The 18,399-nt window shown below is 63.2% G+C and overlaps 10 protein-coding genes across 10 annotated transcripts; 6 read left to right on the forward strand and 4 right to left on the reverse strand.

Moving 5' to 3' along the window:
* Window positions 1–299: 299 nt before the first annotated feature.
* On the forward strand, window positions 300–992 carry BO70DRAFT_361992 (uncharacterized protein). The gene has a single exon (XM_025543178.1). The coding sequence runs from the start codon at window positions 437–439 to the stop codon at window positions 782–784; it is 348 nt and encodes a 115-aa protein (XP_025399261.1). The 5' UTR covers window positions 300–436; the 3' UTR covers window positions 785–992.
* A 129-nt stretch (window positions 993–1,121) lies between these two features.
* Window positions 1,122–3,045, forward strand: BO70DRAFT_291748 (fungal specific transcription factor domain-containing protein; the record flags this gene model as incomplete). Its single annotated transcript, XM_025539396.1, has 4 exons — window positions 1,122–1,254; window positions 1,327–1,848; window positions 1,919–2,324; window positions 2,436–3,045. Coding segments are annotated over 4 exons (1,671 nt in total), but the record flags the coding sequence as incomplete, so codon positions are not given.
* Window positions 3,046–3,147: 102 nt separating this feature from the next.
* On the reverse strand, window positions 3,148–4,154 carry BO70DRAFT_336309 (HpcH/HpaI aldolase family protein; the record flags this gene model as incomplete). Its single annotated transcript, XM_025541095.1, has 3 exons — window positions 3,148–3,762; window positions 3,838–3,930; window positions 3,998–4,154. The coding sequence occupies 3 exons, from the start codon at window positions 4,152–4,154 to the stop codon at window positions 3,191–3,193; spliced, it is 822 nt and encodes a 273-aa protein (XP_025399263.1). The 3' UTR covers window positions 3,148–3,190.
* Window positions 4,155–4,482: 328 nt separating this feature from the next.
* BO70DRAFT_336312 (IlvD/Edd family dehydratase) lies at window positions 4,483–6,801 on the forward strand (the record flags this gene model as incomplete). Its single annotated transcript, XM_025541096.1, has 3 exons — window positions 4,483–5,294; window positions 5,375–5,529; window positions 5,589–6,801. Exons 1-3 carry the CDS (start codon window positions 4,671–4,673, stop codon window positions 6,799–6,801), a joined length of 1,992 nt encoding a protein of 663 aa, XP_025399264.1. The 5' UTR covers window positions 4,483–4,670.
* Window positions 6,802–7,016: 215 nt separating this feature from the next.
* On the forward strand, window positions 7,017–7,940 carry BO70DRAFT_314631 (NAD-dependent epimerase/dehydratase family protein; the record flags this gene model as incomplete). The annotated part of the gene is made up of 1 exon (XM_025540282.1): window positions 7,017–7,940. The coding sequence occupies one exon, from the start codon at window positions 7,017–7,019 to the stop codon at window positions 7,929–7,931; it is 915 nt and encodes a 304-aa protein (XP_025399265.1). The 3' UTR covers window positions 7,932–7,940.
* Window positions 7,941–8,997: 1,057 nt separating this feature from the next.
* On the forward strand, window positions 8,998–11,130 carry BO70DRAFT_429113 (putative P450 monooxygenase; the record flags this gene model as incomplete). The annotated part of the gene is made up of 4 exons (XM_025548039.1): window positions 8,998–9,531; window positions 9,584–10,220; window positions 10,282–10,855; window positions 10,942–11,130. The coding sequence occupies exons 1-4, from the start codon at window positions 9,282–9,284 to the stop codon at window positions 11,128–11,130; spliced, it is 1,650 nt and encodes a 549-aa protein (XP_025399266.1). The 5' UTR covers window positions 8,998–9,281.
* A 277-nt stretch (window positions 11,131–11,407) lies between these two features.
* On the forward strand, window positions 11,408–13,214 carry BO70DRAFT_404981 (aromatic ring-hydroxylating oxygenase subunit alpha; the record flags this gene model as incomplete). The annotated part of the gene is made up of 3 exons (XM_025547092.1): window positions 11,408–12,688; window positions 12,737–12,962; window positions 13,011–13,214. The coding sequence occupies exons 1-3, from the start codon at window positions 11,886–11,888 to the stop codon at window positions 13,212–13,214; spliced, it is 1,233 nt and encodes a 410-aa protein (XP_025399267.1). The 5' UTR covers window positions 11,408–11,885.
* Window positions 13,215–13,570: 356 nt separating this feature from the next.
* On the reverse strand, window positions 13,571–14,101 carry BO70DRAFT_396293 (uncharacterized protein; the record flags this gene model as incomplete). The annotated part of the gene is made up of 1 exon (XM_025546596.1): window positions 13,571–14,101. One exon carries the CDS (start codon window positions 14,099–14,101, stop codon window positions 13,571–13,573), a length of 531 nt encoding a protein of 176 aa, XP_025399268.1.
* Window positions 14,102–14,316: 215 nt separating this feature from the next.
* Window positions 14,317–15,970, reverse strand: BO70DRAFT_387190 (uncharacterized protein; the record flags this gene model as incomplete). The annotated part of the gene is made up of 2 exons (XM_025545889.1): window positions 14,317–15,678; window positions 15,950–15,970. The coding sequence occupies 2 exons, from the start codon at window positions 15,968–15,970 to the stop codon at window positions 14,350–14,352; spliced, it is 1,350 nt and encodes a 449-aa protein (XP_025399269.1). The 3' UTR covers window positions 14,317–14,349.
* Window positions 15,971–16,668: 698 nt separating this feature from the next.
* BO70DRAFT_379587 (acetylglutamate kinase) lies at window positions 16,669–18,185 on the reverse strand (the record flags this gene model as incomplete). The annotated part of the gene is made up of 2 exons (XM_025545356.1): window positions 16,669–18,071; window positions 18,144–18,185. 2 exons carry the CDS (start codon window positions 18,183–18,185, stop codon window positions 16,707–16,709), a joined length of 1,407 nt encoding a protein of 468 aa, XP_025399270.1. The 3' UTR covers window positions 16,669–16,706.
* Window positions 18,186–18,399: the final 214 nt, after the last annotated feature.

The raw sequence follows: 18,399 nt of genomic DNA on the forward strand, positions 1-18,399 counted from the left end.
CTAACCCCCTAATAAACCCTAATTAATAAACCCTAAACCCTAAACCCTAAACCCTAAACCCTAACCCTAATTGCGTTGTTAAGAGACCCTACTGAAATTAAGATTATCTTTTATTAAGACTTTATACTACTCAGGAGCGTATATATAACTTATATAATTCTCGCAAATAGATCTATTCGCGAGAGAAATCTAGAAAGGAAGCTATCGATCACACTTTAAGCCATACATCCTATATCTTGACTTTGCGATAGATATATCTTCGGACTTTCTCACACTATCTCAAATCTTACCCTCTATATCATGCGGTATAAGAAGCTCCCTTGAAGGGATCAAACATACAGCATCATCCCCCTTTTCTTTCTTACTCAAACCCAAGCTGGATGCCCTATGTGCCAAAGACAGAGAAAAGAGAAAAGAGAAGGGTCCCAACAGAGAGATGGCTGGCTTGATCTACTGCGTACGGAGTACGATAATACGGGAGACGGGGCGGCATGATAGATCCCTAGATTACCATACCGGATCATACCGGGCGGTGCCACCCACCGCCGCCCAGCCGTTCTCTGTCTTCATCGTCGTCGTCTTCTCCTCCCTCGTCTCCTCCCTCGTCTCCTCCCTCCTCCGTCTCCAGCCTCGTTCGTTTCCCCCGCATGGCCAGATCGCCGCCATGCCCCCTCGTCGTCGCACTGCCGCCGCCTGTCTGTTCTGTCGCGAGAAAAAGGTGATCCCTTTCCAATTGACCCGGTCCCCCACCGCTCCGCTGACGAATCCCGTGGGTGTCCGGTAACTAGCTGAGATGTGACGCGATCGAGCCCACGTGTGGGAATTGCGCCGCGAAGGGACGGACGTGCCAACCCGGCCTGGTGCTGCCCAAGCAGAGGTCTGTACCTAGTCTCTATCCGTCCGTCTACTCCTCCCCTCTCACAACATAGACCCACGAACCAGCGCATCGCCCAGCTGGAGCACGAAAACCACGCGCTGCGCGCCCATCTGCGCCAGCGCCAGGCCACCGCCGCCACCGCCGCCGCCGCGGACGAGGCCCCCCGGGTCAGTCCGCCCGCCACCCCCGGCGCCGTCGCCCATCCCGAGGCCCGCGATGCCCCCCGGGCAACCAGCCCTCCCCCTACCACGGGCCCACCAGCACCGCCTACGATGATGACTCCCTCCCCCTCGTGCCCCCCGAGAACCCGATCCAAGACGGGCCTCGCGCGGAGGAGTGCGCGCGCCAGTCTCTCTTCGCCGCCGCCGCGAGACAGAGTACGTGCAATCCACGCCGATGCCGCAAGAAAACCCCCCCCCCCCCCGTTAACCGTGGATACCACCCCCCAGGGCAACTGGAACGGCTGGACCTGGCCGCAGGCCGACTCGACTTCGATGGCGTGGACCCGGCCCTCGGGATGCACCTGCTGGCCATCTACTGGAGCCGCCAGCTGTACACGGCCCAGATCATCTACCGCCCCGCGTTCATGCGCGACATGGCCCGCGGCGGGCCCTACTTCTCCCGCCTGCTGCTGAACGCCATCCTGTTCGTCGTCTCCAAGCACGATCCCCGTCCCGAGCTCTGCTCCGACCCCCGCGACATCACCACCGCCGGCGCGCGCTTCCGCCAGCGCTTCACCGAGCTGCTGCGCTTCCAGTTCGACCGCAGCGAGATCACCACCCTGCAGGCCCTGCTGATCATGTCCAACGCCCTCTTCTCGCGCTGCGACGAGCGCAGCCGCTCGTGGCTCTACGCGGGCAACTCCCTGAACATGCTGATCGACCTGGGCCTCCACGTCCTGCCGTCGGACGTCACCCGCATGCCCCCCGAGGAGCTGGAGATCCGGAAGCGCGTGCTGTGGGGCGCCTATCGTGCGTGCTGGCCCTTCCCCTATCATTTCTCTGGTGATCCGGACGTCTGAGCAGCTCACCTCCGCGCCAGTCATCGATAAGATCCAGTGCCTCTTCCAAGGCCGACACCCGCTGCTGCGGCAGGTCGACTTCAACACCCCGCTCAGCTTCTGGGACGAGTATGATGAGCTGGAGGAATTCCAGGCCATCACCTACACCCCGACCGCGGGCCCTCCCGGGATGCCCGCCCGGAATGTCACGCTCCTCACCCACCTCTGCGAGCTGGCGCGCATCATCGAGCGGGTTGTGGGCGAGCTGTATTCGGTCTCGACGCGGGACCGCCCCGGGGACTCGCGCCGGCAGGTGGCCGACACCATCCATGCCGACCTCGCGCGTTGGCGACGGGCGTTGTCGCCGGCCATTGACTACCTCGCCGGCCCCAGCCCCGTGCCGATGCCCGTGCCGATGCCCGTGCCGATGCCCGTGCCGATGCCCGTGTCGATGCCCATGTCGATGCCCGTGCCGCTGCCGCAGTCCTGCTGTCTCCTGTAAGTGCTCCCGTGCACCCTCCCCCCGGACACCCCGCTGACCTTGGGATCGGGGCCCAGGGCTCTCTACAATGTGCTGGTCATTCTCTCCAACCCCCCGCTCGTGGCCGACCGCGCGGGGGGATCGAGTCGGGCCCGCCCGGCGCAGGAGTGCGTGGCCGCCTGCACAGGCGCTGCGAACCAGATCGTGCAGATTCTGCGGGACTACTGCCACCACTACGCCATCTCCAGTGCCCCCTACATGCTGTCCTACGCCACCTACATCGCCGCCACCATCCACGCCCGCATCGCTGCCCAGACCGGTCCCGACTCTGGGGCCGCCCAGTCGCTGGGGTTCTGTCGCCGCATCCTGACGGCGCACACCACCCTGTACGCGGCCGCCGGCAAGGCGCGGGCGAACCTGGACAAGCTCCTCGAGCGCCTCCGCGTGGAGATCCCCGACGAGCCCCCCGGGGCGGTCCTCATCGGGGACGGGAGTCTGCTCGGGCCCCCCCTCGCCGTGGCCTCCGTCGACCGACTGGACGCCATCGATCCGGCGCTGGGACGGGTCGACGGGGCCGGCCTGGACCGGGACCTGTCGGACCTGGATCTGGAGGCGATCGCAGAGGGGTTCCTCGTCGATGGTGACCTGCACGATTGGATGCAGACGCTGTCCGGGGTGTGCCAGTGAGGCAGCACCACCCCTCCTTACTATGCATCGGTTATCATAGTCTCCTCCACCAGGCTCCTGACCTGCCGCGATACCTACAATCTACCGCTTCGTGCCCCAGACCAAAGGATGCGCCTGCCGTTCGTTCATGCCTGGATTGATTCATTTAACTGCCGTATGGGCCGCGGGTCTCCGGGCCCAAGGGGTGCGTACCCGTCACGGTCGCCCGCTCGCGCGTCAACGAGGCCGCCAGCGCCCCGACATCCGTCAGCACGTTGACCAGGTCAAATCCCAGATCCGCATAGTGCCTCGCCTGGGTTCCATCCCCGCAGTAGATGCCCGCCTTCTTGCCCGCGGCATGGGCCGCCCGCAGGACCGTCCCGATGGCCGCCTCCAGCGTCGCATCGATCTCGCCGTCCTGCACCGGGTGGCCGATGCTGTTGCCCAGATCGAAGGGCCCCACGAACAGCAGGTCCAGCCCCTCCACCGCGGCGATGGCGTCCGCGGCGTCCAACGCCTCGCGCGTCTCGATCTGCACCGCCAGCAGGAGGGTCGCGTTGGCCTGCGCCAGGTACTGCGAGGCGGTCAGGCCCACGGCGAACCGGTCCATGGCGAAGGGGGAGCCGAAGCCGCGTCGCCCCTGCGGGGGGAACCGGGCGGCGTCCACGAAAGCCCGCACGTCGGCGACGCTGCGGACGAGGGGCGCCAGGACGCCGTGGGCACCGGCGTCGAGGGCGCCTATCCGGGCCAGGATGCGTTAGCGTCTAGCGTCCACGACAGGTCCCGGGTGGGTGCCGGGAGGGCGATACGCACGCTTGATCATCCAGCTCTGGAAGTCGGGGACGCGAACAATCGGGCTGACCCCGTACGAGGCCACGGCGGCCACGGACTCGTGCATGGCGGCATCTGCCTCACCCGGTTAGCCTGGCCCGTCCGGGGGTGCCGCCGGGGGCGGAAGAGGACTCCATCCTACCGTCGATGTTTCCATGCTCACAGTCCACCAGGACCCAGTCGTAGCCCGCGCGGGCCAGGATGCGCGCCAGGTTGCTCCCCGGCAGCAACTGCCAGACGCCCAGCGCCACCCGGGTGCCCTGGGCAAGGACCTGCTTCACGCGGCTGGTTCCGTCCATGGTGGATGCCGTCGGGGGAGAAGACATGGGGGTGGAAGAATTAGATGAGGACGGAGTGGCGGTTCAGATGGTGCAGGTGCAGGGATGGTGTGGTGGTGTGGGAGTACTTATATATATATCCGGGGTGGGGGAAAGGAGGAGCCAGCATCCACCGCTGAAGGAAGCACACGGGTGCAGTCTGGATGGAGGCAGGCATATCGTGTAGATGACGGGGTTTCCCGGATGCTTCCCGGATGCTTCTCGGATGCTTCTCGGATGCTTCCCACCCGGTCGGCCGCTCTCCTTCCGAGGACCCCCGCACCCGATTGGCGCCGTGGGCCAATTTCCCCCCCTTCGACATGCCAATCGGATGGTTTCAAACGGTCCCCTCAACATCGCAGGGCTCGCCATGGCATCTTCCATCCCCCGCCTCCCCCACGCCGCATAAGACGGGCTGCCCTGTCCTCGTCCAATCTCGCCTTCCACCAGCCTTTTCCTGTCGCGCCATCCCTCCTCCCCTACGATCCTGCCGCCGCTATGCCCTGTGGTGCCGCCAACACTTGCCAGGGCTGCTCCTGTGCCACCACCACCACCACCAACAACAACGAGGGTCCACCCCCTGTCGTCAACATCGAGGACTGCCTCAAAGAACTCGAATTGCTCCGTCAGCGGAACGGCGAGCTGGAGCGCACCTTGGCCGCCCGCACAGAACCCCCGCCCCAGGCCCCCATCGGTCCCCCTCCCCCCCCTCGCCGACCGCTGCGCTCGTCCAAATGGTTCAACTGCCGTGATGATCCCGGCATGACGGCCATCTACATGGAGCGCTACTTCAACTTCGGCATCACCCGCGAGGAGCTGATGGCCGGTAAGCCCATCATCGGCATCGCCCAGTCGGGCTCGGACCTGGCCCCCTGCAACCGACACCACCTGGAACTGGCCAAGCGCGTCCGCGAGGGCATTCGCAGCGCGGGGGCCATCGCCATCGAGTTCCCCACCCATCCCATCCAGGAGACCTCCCGGCGCCCGACGGCGACGCTGGATCGCAACCTGGCCTACCTGTCGCTGGTGGAGATCCTCACGGGGTACTTCCTCGATGGCGTGGTCCTACTGACAGGCTGTGACAAGACGACACCCGCTTGCCTCATGGCTGCGGCCACGGTGGTAGGCCATCCATCCATACCATCCATTACACCGTGCACGGGCGGTGCCCCCGATGCAGCACGATGCTGACCACGCAACAGAACATCCCGGCCATCTGCATGAACGTGGGCCCGATGCTGAACGGGTATTCCCGGACCCAGCTCACGGGGGCGGGGTCCGTCCTCTGGAAGGGCCGGGAGAGGTACGCGTCCGGGGAGATCGACGAGAATGAGTTTATGGACTACATCGCACGGGGGTACGTATCCCCGATCAAGGCCGTACATAATAAATCGGACACTGACTGGGCGCCGGCAGGACCCCCTCGGTCGGGCATTGCAACACCATGGGCACCGCATCCACCATGAACGCGCTGGCCGAGGCTCTGGGCATGGCCCTCCCGGGCTCCGCGGCCATCCCGGCGCCCTACCGGGAGCGCGGGCAGTGCGCCTACGAGACGGGCTGTCGCATCGTGGAAATGGTCGAGGCCGACCGGAAGCCGAGCGACCTGATGACCCGCGAGGCCTTCGAGAATGCCATCGTGGTCAACGCCGCCATCGGCGGCAGCACCAACGCCCCCATCCACCTCAACGCGATCGCCCAGCACATGGGGGTGGCGGTGACCATGGACGATTGGGACCGCCTCGGCTCCGAGATCCCCCTGCTGCTGAACATGCAGCCGTCCGGGGAGTACCTGGGGGAGGAGTATCATCGCGCGGGCGGCCTGCCCGCGATCCTGGCCGAGCTGCTCGACGCCGGCAAGATCCACGCGCACCCGCTGACGTGCAACGGTCGGACGCTGGGGGAGAACATCCGCGGCCGGCACTCGTGGGACCGGCGGGTGATCCGTCCCTTCGACGACCCGCTGATGGCCCACGCCGGCTTCATCCACCTCTCCGGCACGCTCTTCGACTCGGCGATCATGAAGATCTGCGCGGTCTCGCCGGCCTTCCGCCAGCGATACCTGTCCGACCCGGCCGACCCGGACGCCTTCGAGGGCGCCGTGGCCGTGTTCGACGGGCCCGAGGACTACCACCGGCGGCTGGAGCACCAGGCCCAGATCGACGAGCGGACGATCCTCGTCATGCGCGGCGTGGGCCCGCGCGGGTACCCGGGGGCGGCGGAGGTGGTCAACATGCACCCGCCCAGCCGGCTGTTGAAGCAGGGCATCGACGCGCTGTTCTGCATCGGGGACGGGCGGCAGTCGGGCACGTCGGCTTGCCCCTCGATCCTCAACGCCACCCCGGAGGCGGCCGTGGGCGGGAACCTGGCCCTCCTGCGGGACGGGGATCGACTGCGCATCGACCTGGGCCGGCGGCGCGTGGACCTGCTGGTGGCCGCGGAGGAGGTGCTGCGGCGTCGGCAGGCGCTGGAGGCGCAGGGCGGATACCCGATCGTGGCCAGCGGGACGCCGTGGCAGGAGATCTACCGGCAGGAGACCGACCAGCTGGGGAACGGCATGGTGTTGCGGCGGGCTGTCAAGTACCAGCAGCTTGCGCAGCGGGGGGATGGGCCACGGCATAACCATTGAGTAGTCATTTTACCCGGCATTTATCCATTTATCATCCATCCATCTCCGTAGAATCTCGACCCGGTGGGCCGCCGGGAAGTCATTATCCGGCCAGTGGAGAAGCCAAGCCGCCTCGGTCCGAGCGAAGCCCTGCCTGGCTTCCCCGTTCCATCCGCTTCTCCTCATCTGCCCTCATCTGCCCTCCTCTGCCCTCACCTGCCCTCCAGACCAAGAACATGGCCAAGCGAATCGTCGTCACCGGTGGCTCCGGCACCGCGGGCCAACACGTCGTCTCGTACCTGCTGGACCAGGGCCACGACATCCTCAACATCGACCTGGTGCCCTTCCCCGACGCCCGCCTGGCGGACCGCGTGCACACCCTCAGGGCCGATCTCACCGACAGCGGCCAGGTCTACAACGCCCTGTGCTCCCACTTCCACCTGACCGAGCCCTTCCGCGAGCCCCTGCGCCAGCTCCCTGACGCCGTGGTGCACCTGGCCGGGTATGCGCGCAACATGATGGTGCCCGACAACGAGACCTTCCGGGGCAACGCCCTGTCCATGTACAACATCGTCGAGGCCGCCTCCCGCCTGGGCATCCCCAAGGTCGTCCTCGCCAGCTCCATCACCGTTTACGGGGTCAGCTTCGCCGAGGGCGAGGTCGACTACCCCGCCTTCCCCGTCGACGAGGAGGTGGACGCCAACCCCATGGACACCTATGCCATCTCCAAGGTCTGCGGCGAGCGTGTCGCCCGGGGCTTTGCCCGCCGGTTCGGGTCGGACATCTACGTCCTGCGCCTGGGGCGTGTCGTCGCGCCGCACGAGTACACCGAGGCCATGTTCCGCTCCTACGTCCGGGAGCCCCGGCGGTGGCGCGCCCACGGCTGGTCCTATATCGACGCCCGCGACCTCGGCCAGATGTTCGACCTGGCCGTCCGGAAGGACGGGCTGGGGTTCCAGATCTTCAACGCCGTCAATGACACCATCACCAACAACGCCTCGCCGACCGCCGAGTTCTTGAAGAGCGTCTGTCCCGACACCCCCATCACGCGCGACATGGGCCCCGACGAGGCCCCCATCAGCAACCGGAAGATCCGGGAGTTGCTCGGGTTCCGGGAGAATCACCCGTGGCGGAAGTACTATCCATCTTAAGGAAGATGCCCAGTTGCTATCTTGGGGTCGTCTGCCCGCCACGCTGTGTATATATTTCTGTAGGCGACGCATCGGACCCGGTTATATTCATCCAGGCAAATACCCACCAACGAATAGAAGCACGGAAACCGTAGCATCTAAATCCTCATCACATGCAGAATTGAGGGCAGATCGAGTCCATAATGATTCTATATAATACGCCTAAAACCCGCCGATGCTGTCGAATGCCTGCTTGCTGGCTGATGGTATTGGTCTAGATCGCAGACCAACAGCGGAGGACCAGTGGAAAGCGCAGACGGTGTGCTGTGCGATATCCATATATCTGCCCGTTGGATTGCCAACGGAGTGGGGTTTCCAACCAGACCAGTGGTCTGTGCCTGCTGACGCCTGGTACGAAGCTGTGTGGTTTGCATGCCCACCGGAGCAAACATGTCATTAATGCGCCGAAGGAAGCATAACCACGGTGGCGTATTCGATACGTTGCTGCTGCTGCTGCCATGCCGTTCTCGCCAGGTTACACCGTCATGTCCCATCCTACGATGTCTGACTAGCCGGGAACTCGGGGAGAGTTGAGGACGACTGAAGGTTTGGGCGATGATGATGGGCCCATTGACCTCATAAACTCCCTTGAAGATACAGAAAAGTCTCCCCTCCGACGCATGGTGACGGCTTCGCTTCCGGTGCCCGTAGACAAACCCAGCCAGCCTGATCTCCTTCCTGTTCCAGTGTGTATGGGTTCGTTCATTGAAGCACTTGGCATTGGCGGTCTGCAGTTTGGACTCGAGTGACCGGGTGATCTGTCCCTTTGTGTCGATCTGCTCCATTCGGATCTCGATATGACCCATCCCACTGCAGTTCCCTCACCGAGCGCCTTGCCAGAAGACGGTCTGACGAGCTGCCTCGTTTTTGTTTCCGTCTGGCCTACTTCCTGCCTGCCTCGACAGTTATATACTCCGTAGGCTGTCTTCAATCCCTGCAACAGCACAGACTCCCACCTATCTGACCCTACCTCTCTCTGCGAGCGCCTCGTATTTCTGACTCCGCTGGATAGTTCCTAGCCAATGGAGGACCAATCATAATGCCGATCGCCTGTGTTTGACCTTGCCGTGCCTTCAGGTAGCTGCATCACCTTTATCGCTGGGCTACAACGGGCCGGGTAGGCCGCGTGAGCAGTGTAGTATTTGAAAAAGGGACCAGGCCGACGGGGGGAAGAGAGGTTCGGGCGCCCGTCCTTCACCTAGCCGCCGGAGTCCGTTATTTATCATCCATTTACGATCGATACATGATCGACCCCTTTCCAGAGCACAGAAAGATCCACGCCTCTTGGGTGCAGAGGCTATCCTGTGCACAATGAGCTCCATCTCCATCTCGGAAATGGGGACGAGGGCACTCGCGCTTTGCACCATTCGCAACGCCCCCCTATCGGTCGTAGGCTTTGTGGCTCTTCGATTCCTCTATCAGATCATCCATTACCGGTTCTTTCACCCGCTGAGACGCTACCCCGGTCCCTTCTGGGCCAGTGTCACCCGGCTTTGGCAGGCCTGGCACCTTTTCTGGGGCAGCGACCTCGAGGTACACTGGAAGGCAGTCCAGAAATATGGTTTGCTCCTCTGCCATGTCCCGTCGAGAGCTGGCCCTGATCCATGACATAGGTCCGGTTGTTCGCGTCTCACCGACAATGCTCCTGGTGGCAGATAGCACGCTGCTTCCCACGGTGTATCACCGTCGGGACACCAAGTCTCGGTTCTACTTGTCGGACTACTGGGAGAGTAAAGGTAGCGTCATGATACGGGACCCCGCCCAGCATGCGGCCCATCGCCGTCTGGTTGGGGCCACCTACTCGATGTCGAATATCCAACGAATGGAAAGCTTGCTGGATAAGCATATCCTGCGATGGTTCGACAAGATAGACCGGACCTACGTCCAGCAGCAGATGCCCGTCGACTTCGCGGAGTGGACGACTTTTCTCTCCTACGACACGCTCACCGATGTGGGATTTCGCAACCCGCAGGGATTTATTGAAGCCGGGTCCGATGTCGGCGGGATGATCAAGGCGTTCCGCCTAGGGACGCTCGCGTTTACTACCGCCGGCCGTCTCTATCCGTTTTTTGGATGGCTCCCCCACACCTGGTTGAGGAGATTCCTCGTGGTGCGGCCTGGCCAGAAACTGGGGTTCGGGGTGGTCATGGAGCGGGCCAAGAAGATCCTAGATGAGCGGACGCAAGCCCTCGCAGAGGGGCGAGCGATCAAACCCGAGAAAGGGGACGGCTCGTACGACTTTCTCCAGGCGTAAGCATCACAGTGCCCTCTTCCTTTCTTCGGCCCCGCTGACAAGAGTACGCGGTGGAAGCTTCATGGACACACGCACCCCCGAAGGCGAGCCCCTGAGTTCCGAGAACATCCAGACCGAGATCTTTGTGCTGCTGGGTGCGGGCGTCGACGGGTTCACTGCGATGTGCTCGGCCTTGCTGGCCGAGGTTCTGTCGCGGCCCCCAATATTCACGCGCCTGATGGAAGAGATCAAAGGCGCGGTGGTCGCCGGCGAGCTTTCCCAGCCCGTACCCACCTACGCCGAGGTCGCCCGCAGTCTCCCCTTCTTTGTGGCTTGTGTTCGCGAGACTCTGCGAGTTCATCCTGTCGGGTCGACAGCGCTCCCGCGCGTGGTCACTGCCGACGGTCCGGAGCTGTTCCTGGCGGGATCCAGAGTGCCTCCGGGCACGGAAGTAGGTGCCAGCCCGTGGATCTGTCACCGGGACCGCGCCATCTATGGCGCCGATGCCGAGGTCTTCAACCCGGACCGGTGGCTGGGCGATCCGGCGCAGGTCCGGCTGTATGAGAAGCACAATTTCGCCTGGGGCTACGGCTCCCGGGTGTGTCTCGGCAAACATTTCGCGACAATGTTGTTGTACAAAGCCCCCATCGCGGTAAGCCTGTCCCCACTCACGGTTGGCCCCCGCTCGTGTCTCATTTGTCCTGACCCCTGTACTGATCCTCCTGTTTCGGTGTCTAGCTTTTCCTGACGTTTGAGGCGGCGCTGTGCCCGGAGACGTTGGAAACGCCCAAGCCCCAGGTCGGGTGCAGCGGTCCCAGTCTGCGCTGGAGGGATGTCTGGGTCAACTTGAGGAAGCGCAAGCCTTGGGTCGCGCAGGAAGGGACAGAAACGCGCGTTGATGGCAAGACAGCCGGGAAGGGGGCATGAGATCCTCGTTGGGATCCGGCTGGCAACATCTGCCTGTGGCATGCAGCGTTGTCGGGGTTCTGACGGTTCTGACGAATAGCTAGAAACCCGCTTGCGGGGGGATCCATTTGTCTGGCCGTGAACTTGTTCTCCCGTAGTGTGTTGCTTGCATCAGACAGAAGACACGCACAGAGTACATCAATCAACATCCCACTCGCTTAGGGTGTCTAGACAGCTCTGGACGCGAGTGGTTCGAGTGGTATTGCCGTCTAACAGCTTGGGCGCCCCCTAAAAGGCAGTCCGATATCTCTTTCCTCTTTCGAGTGGCAGTCAGTAGAAGGAGTGGAATGCAATCTCCGCGGATCTTCGTGCGGGGGGAGACGAGAGACGATCCCACGACGGTCCCCCCACTCTTGTCTATCTGGACCCCCGTCCGAGTTCCGGCACCGTGTGATAGTTAGGGCTTTGCTTTCTAGAACACGGGGACAACGTGGAGAGGGCTGGAACCTGTTACACTCGACGCTGGGCACCAGAGGCACCAGACTGGGGTTGGGGCATGGCCGATGATTTATGAATGCCAGTCAATGGCGTTGCCAGTCCTCGGTGGAGAGCTTATCATCGGGTCCGAGCTGGACGGACCCCCATCCTTGGTCTCAACTTTGACGCCCCACTCAGTTGATAGTGGTCTCAGGGCTAGATATATGAACACCATCGGAGGAGGGCCATGCTGTCCGTGAGCAACCCATCCATCATCCATCCTCCCACCCACCTGCAACATGTGGCGATTGTTTGGCCGCGCGTCCGAGGCCCCCGAGAAGGCCACTCCGCCACGCAGTCTGCCAGCGTCGTGGTATCGATCCGAGGCGATGTACCAGCTGGAGCGACGGGCCATCTTCTCGCGGCGCTGGATGTTGCTGACCCACGCCAGTCGGTTCGCCAAACCGGGCGACTTCCTGTCCTTCACCGTCGCCAACTTCGCCTTCTTCCTGACCAAGGACCGCGACGGCCACATCAACGGCTTCCACAACATCTGCCGCCACCGGGCTTACCCCGTCGTGCAGGCGCGATCCGGCACCGCGTCGATCCTCAGCTGCAAGTACCACGGGTGGTCCTACGGGCTCAAGGGCAACCTGTCCAAGGCCCCGCGCTTCGAGACCGTCCCGGCTTTCGAGCCCCGCCAGCAGGGGCTGCTGCCCGTCCACGTCCACGTCGACCGGGCCGGCTTCGTCTGGGTGAACCTGCAGGCGGGCGAGCCGGAGGTGCGGTGGCAGGATGACTTCCAGCGCGTCGACGAGCAGCCCCGGATGCAGGACTTCGACTTTGGCGGCGAATACACCTTCGATCACTACTGGGAGATGGATCTCGACGCCAACTGGAAGCTGCTGATCGAGAACTACAACGAATGCTACCACTGCGCCACCTCCCACCCGCTCATCAGCGGCGTCTCCGACCTGCCGCGGTACCGCGTGGAGCCCACGGCCGGCTACATGGAGCACCACATCTTCAACAAGGACCACGTCGACGCCCAGTTTCGACGGGCCATCACCTACTTTGAGCCGACCACCTCCGTCACCGTCACGTAGGTCACTGACGCCCGCGGAGCCGTGCCGTTCGCTGACCGGACCAGGGACAAATTCTTCTACATCCAACGCATGATCCCCGTGAGCGCGACCACAAGCAAGATCGAGAACGAGGTCTATCGGCATCGAGACGCCACGGACGAGGAGTTCGACAACATCAACGCCTTCTACCGGCAGGTTCTGGACGAGGACAAGGAGCTGTGCGTTGGCGCGCAGGGGAATCTGAGTGCGGGGGTCTTTATCAACGGCGAGCTGCATCCCAGTAAGGAGAAGGTGGGTCGGACTCGCTCCTGGTCGGATCGTCCACACTGACAGAACCAGGGACCGATTCATTTCCAGGATAACTTGAGGAAGATGGCCATGGAGCATCGGCAGAAAGAGGAAGCCCAAGGGGGCGCAGAGATCTGGCCGGCGATACCCAAGGTGACCGGGGACATGCGGACGGGTAAGCTGGCGGAAGAGGAACGGTTCTGCTCTCAGTTGGAGGCGGCCAGCTGCATGGCCAAACCGGAGCTCGCGTGGTAGGGAGCTGGATCTGCCCGAGCAGCACAGGAGACGAACTATGTAAATATCTAGACCCACTGCATGAGACATGCCACCATTCCTACTCGGGGAGATTGTCCCACTACCAGGGCGTAACCTTCCTGGCCTGGCATTCCCTTTTTGAAGCCTGTGCCTGATCCTGTTTTCCTTTTGTGAAGCCACTCCTACCCGGTTCGCGACCGGTGTCTTGACGCCTCGGACATGGACGATGCGGTGCTGCCGTGCATACCGCGACTCCAGATTTTTCCGTCCTCCCATCCTATCCTCCTTTTCGTCGTCATTGTGCTCTTTGTAGCCCCACTGAAGCCAGTGTGTTCCCGATCCAAGCCCCCATCACGTCAGACGGTGCGTCGTTTCATGATCGCGAGCATCTCGAATGGCATCAACCCCACCTCGTCCGGGAGCGTCACGTCCGAGAAGGAGGAGTGGCGAAAGCACGGCTCGTAGTCCGCCCAGTCGGCCCGGGGGCCCAGCCACAGGATGGTCTCGACGGCTCCCTGGTCGCCGTAGGACTCGATGTACTTGGCGATCAACTTGGGTTCCCGGGGGTAGACAAACATCCAGGCTCCGGCGTGCGGCGCGCTGGCGTGAAGGTCCCAGGTCCCGCCCACGACGTCCAGATCCGGCTCCGCGATGTACCGGTTCACGGACGAGGCCACCTCGATCCCCCTGATGGGGACCTCCGGGTGGCGATGGGCGAGGAGCGCTTCGAGGAGGCCGGATCCGCAGCCGACGGAGAGGGTGAACTGGGGTCTCGGGGGCAGACGCGACGCGAGATGGGCGATCAGGGTGCTGGAGAGGCCGAGGCAGCAATCGGGGAAGGCTTGCGGGGCGGGCGAGAGTTGGTCGGAGATTGCAGGGATGTCCATGTTGGGTGTGTTGATGAGAGGTGGTATTTGGGGGAGGGGGGAGGGAGAAGATGAAAGATGGAAGATGGAAGGTGGAAGGAAGATGGACGATGGACAAGCAAAGTCCCCGACCGCCCGACCGCCCGACCGACCTCGGACTTACGATACTCCGACCAGCCACAACAGTACAGAAGGTCGGCCTGCAAAGTGTTTCAACTTCCTTACGCGCGTTGCATTTCCTCTCGCTCGAGGAGGTTACTCGGTATCCACTACCCCCGCGCACGACACGGGTCATATATGGGGTCTACAGACAGCCCATCCACCCCATCCGCCTGGACTGTGACCACGCGCCCGGCCTTCAGCAGGCCCACCAGGCTCTGCTGGATCCGGTCCAGCACCCCGATGTCCTCCAACGGGTTCGCGTTCAGGATGAGCAGGTCGGCGATGCTGCCCTCCCGGAGACTCCCCAGCTGCCCCGCCATGCCGAGGGACCGGGCGGCATTCACCGTGGCGGACTGCAGGATCTCCCCGGCACTCAGGGCGGCGGCGCGGATGGAGAATTCCTGGTTCTGCAGGGGATGCATCCCCGCGAGCAGGTCGGAGCCGTAGCAGATGAGGGCGCCGGCGTCCCGGAGGACCGTCAAGGCCCGGAGGCCGCCCCGGAGGACCTCCTGGTTCTTGCGCTGGCTGAACTCGTCGAGGAAGCCCGCGAAGGCGGGCTGCGTCATGCCGTGGTAGGTGACCAGGGTGGGGGTGAACACGACGCCCCTGGCCTGGCAGTATTCGGCCGTCTCGCGGTCGATGAAGTTGCCGTGCTCGATGCCGCGCACCCCGTTGTCGACGGCATGGCGGATGGCCTCGACGGTGTAGGCATGGGCCGTGACGTACTTGCCCGAGTAGGCGGCGGTGGTCGTGATGGCACGGATCTCCTCCGGGGTGAACTGCAGCATGTCCAGGGCGTCGGTGGGCGTGGCCACGCCGCCACCGCACATGATCTTGATGAAGTCGGCCCCCTGGCGCAGCTCGTCCCGGACGGCGGCCAGGCAGGCGGGCACCCCGTCGCAGACGCGGGCCAGCGACGCATGCTGGCCCCCGCAGCACTTGAACGCCTCCCCCTGGTAGCTGGCTCGGAAGTCGCCGTGGCCCCCGGTCTGCGAGAGGGCGTGGCCTGCGATGAACAGGCGCGGACCCGGGAGCAAGCCGTCGGCGATGGCCTCCCGCAGCGCGGCATCGGCGCCCCCGGTATCGCGCACGGTGGTAAACCCGCGCAGGAGCATCTCGCGGGCCACGTAGGCGGTGCGGTAGGCGAGGGCGTTGGGGCTGGCGGCGAAGAGCTCACGCAGCGAGACGCCGCCGGGGGTCGCGGTGAGGTGCACGTGGCAGTCGATGAGGCCGGGGCAGAGGTAGTGCCGCTGCGCCAGGTCGACCAGCTGCGATCCGGGCGCCAGGGACGCGGTCGTCCCATGGGGGGTCACGCTGACGATGCGGCCCTCTCGGACGCGGACGGTGGCGTCCCGGATGACGGAGCTGGTCTCGACATCGACGACGTGGGCGTGGATGAAGGTGAGGTCAGGGGGGGGGGTCTGGGGCGACCACGGCTTGGTGGTGGTGGTGGTGGTGGGGGTGGGGGTGTTGGTGTTGGTGGACATGGTGAGCGTGATGGAGTTTCGGGGGGGGGAGTGAGGAGGGGAAGTAGTAGAGGAGAAGTAGTGGAGGAGAAGTAGTGGAGGAGAAGCAGTGGAGGGGAAGTAGTGGAGGAAATCCCCAGGCATTGCTAATGTCATCGTGCCTCCCCTCAACCCCGCACTGGAGCGGAGATACGGAGATACGAAGAACCCCCCACTATACCCGTAGCTGTGGCCACGCCGCCTTCCCCCTTGGGATCTCCATGGCAGAATCAAGCCCACGTGATAGGAGGCGGTCAGAGCGGCATTCTGTCCGATCCCGGCTGTCGGTCACTCTACTCCTATCTCCATGGATCCATCTGGCACCGTTGGAAAAAAAAAAAAAAAGAAAGAAAGAAAGAAAGATACGGGCGTCGTCACGGATTGCATTTAAAACCCTCGGTTCAATTCTTCTCCAATGCTCGTCTCTCTGCGCTGTGAGAGTTTGTAGGGTCACAGCAGGAAGGCGCCGGTCGGGTCCGTGCAAGAATATATTGTTTCACCTTTGACAACAGGGACCAGGGACAGACGATGATCCCATCATGGGTGAAGAGCCAAATGTAAACCCTGGTACATCCAAGATTCCTGTCCGACAAAATGAATTTATAAAATCCCTACTTTTACCGGACGGGGAGTTCACTTTTTGCTGCAGGTGCCGAAAAGTACTCCAAAGAAATTGAAGGAAAAAAAAAAAAGGAAAAAAAAAAGAGCTCTAGCGGCAGACATTGAGGTTGGAAGCAGGAGGGATGGATGGGCTGTCGGCGATTTACCGGCAGGACAGGGAATTACCAGCTACGAAACCCGGTCCTGCCATTACAGGGGCACATAGGGTAGGGTTGGATCAATAGGAGGGAGAAAGTCGCCCCCAACGGCCCATAGGCCCATACATTATATCGGACCAGTTCCAGCCTGGATCCGCGTCATCTACTTCCAATACAGCTCAATACAGCTTCACACGGGCATTATTGCCCTTGGGAGGCGTGCCGATAAGTCCCCCCCCCACCCAGCTCGAGATCAGAGCCTTCGACATCGTGGAGGTTCAGGATCAGCTGCCGGGCCTCCTGCTGGCGGAGACCATACCAGAGCAGCACCCAGCCGTTATGGTAGAACCGGCCGGTGGCGCGCGTGGAGAGCCAGTCCAGCCGGGGGTCAGTCTCCGGCACCGTCCACATCAGCCGGGGGAAATCCTTGGTGATGCGCAGGAACATGTCCTCCGCGGCCGCACGGGCCGTGAGACTGGGGAAGGTGAGCAGCTGAGGCAGCCCATGGGTCGAGAACGACACCATCGCCAGCGACTCCAGGGACGGGTCGTCGTAGTACACCCTGAACGGCCGCGTTCGCATCTCCTGGACGCAAAAGCTCGCATCCGGGCCTTGCTGCCGGCGCACCACCTGCTCCAGCTTGGCCAGGTTCGTGCATTCCGCGGAGGTGATGCTGGAGATCCTCGTGCCCCGTTCGATGACGGTGCCAGCCCCGGAGGCGGCGAGGATCTCTCGCTGCAGGTCCATCGGGTGGACGATGGAGACGCTGGAGGTGCTGGGCAGATCGCTGAGCAGCTCCTGGGCGGCCCGGACCTTCAGTCGTGTCCCGTGTCGCAGCCAGGGCTGGGACATGAGGTGGTCATACTCCTCGCTCAGGTTGATCCGCGCGATCCTCGTGCCCGTCTGGTCATGGAAGAGCCCGCCCGTCTCGGCCAGGTAGACCACCTTCGTCGGCTGCAGCGCCCGGGCGAGGGCACTCGCCGCCAGATCGGCATTGACGCTGAGCACCTGCCCGTCGGCGGTCTCGGCCATCGAGGTGAGGATGGGCAGGCAGGCCGCGCGGAGGGCCGACAGGATGGGGGACTTCTCGACGGTGTTGATTCTCCCGACCAGGTTATACTTCGTCCGGTCCAGGTAGTCGGCCTGGAACACCCCCGCGGTCAGGGGCCGAGCCGACACGCCCAGCGCCTCCAGGGCCTGCACCAGCCGGTGGTTCTCCTCCAGGAAGAGCTGGCGGGCCAGCGCCAGGGTCTTGCCGTCGGTCACCCGGATGCCATCTGCGAAACGCGGCTCCACCCCGGCGTGCTCGAGGATCTGGTTCAACTGGGGCCCGGCGCCGTGGACGATAACCGGATAGAGGCCCACACGGCTGAAGAAGGCCAGCGCGGAGGCCAGCGTCGGCAGGTGGTCGCGGATGATGGCGCCGCCGACCTTGATGACCGCAAACGGTTGGATCGCAGTGGTGGTCGCGGTGAAGTGGGAGAGATACTGCTCGGCCGTGCGCCGCGAGTCGATGTGTCCCAGCAGCTGGACGAGGGTCGATCGCGTGGCAGCCAACTGGTGATCCTGCGAGGGGGAGTAGTGTCGCACCTGTCGTAACGGCAGCAGGACGGACGGTGCCACACCCCGCCGACTCACAGCCTGCCCCGGGGCAGAGACCGCCGAGCGAAGCAGAGACATCAAGTCTCACGGGGGGGAAGTGGGGAGGGGTTTAAAAAAGGGAAGGGGGGGGGGGTGCCGGCTGAGATGGGTGGTGATGGTGATGGTGATGTTCGAGGGGAGGTTGCGCCTTTATATCCATCCGGTGAGAACGCCCATGAGATGGGAATCACCATGAATAGTCCATTCCCCCGTCATTCGACGAGGAGATTGCTCTAGTCATCGTGACCGTCGA

Source organism: Aspergillus heteromorphus (genome assembly GCF_003184545.1).
Source record: "Aspergillus heteromorphus CBS 117.55 chromosome Unknown BO70scaffold_12, whole genome shotgun sequence".
Lineage (NCBI taxonomy): Eukaryota > Fungi > Ascomycota > Eurotiomycetes > Eurotiales > Aspergillaceae > Aspergillus > Aspergillus heteromorphus.

What these genes read in the sequence shown, in the direction of transcription:
- BO70DRAFT_361992 (XM_025543178.1), top strand. Translation starts at nt 437, where the DNA reads ATGGCTGGCTTGATCTACTGCGTACGGAGTACGATAATACGGGAGACG.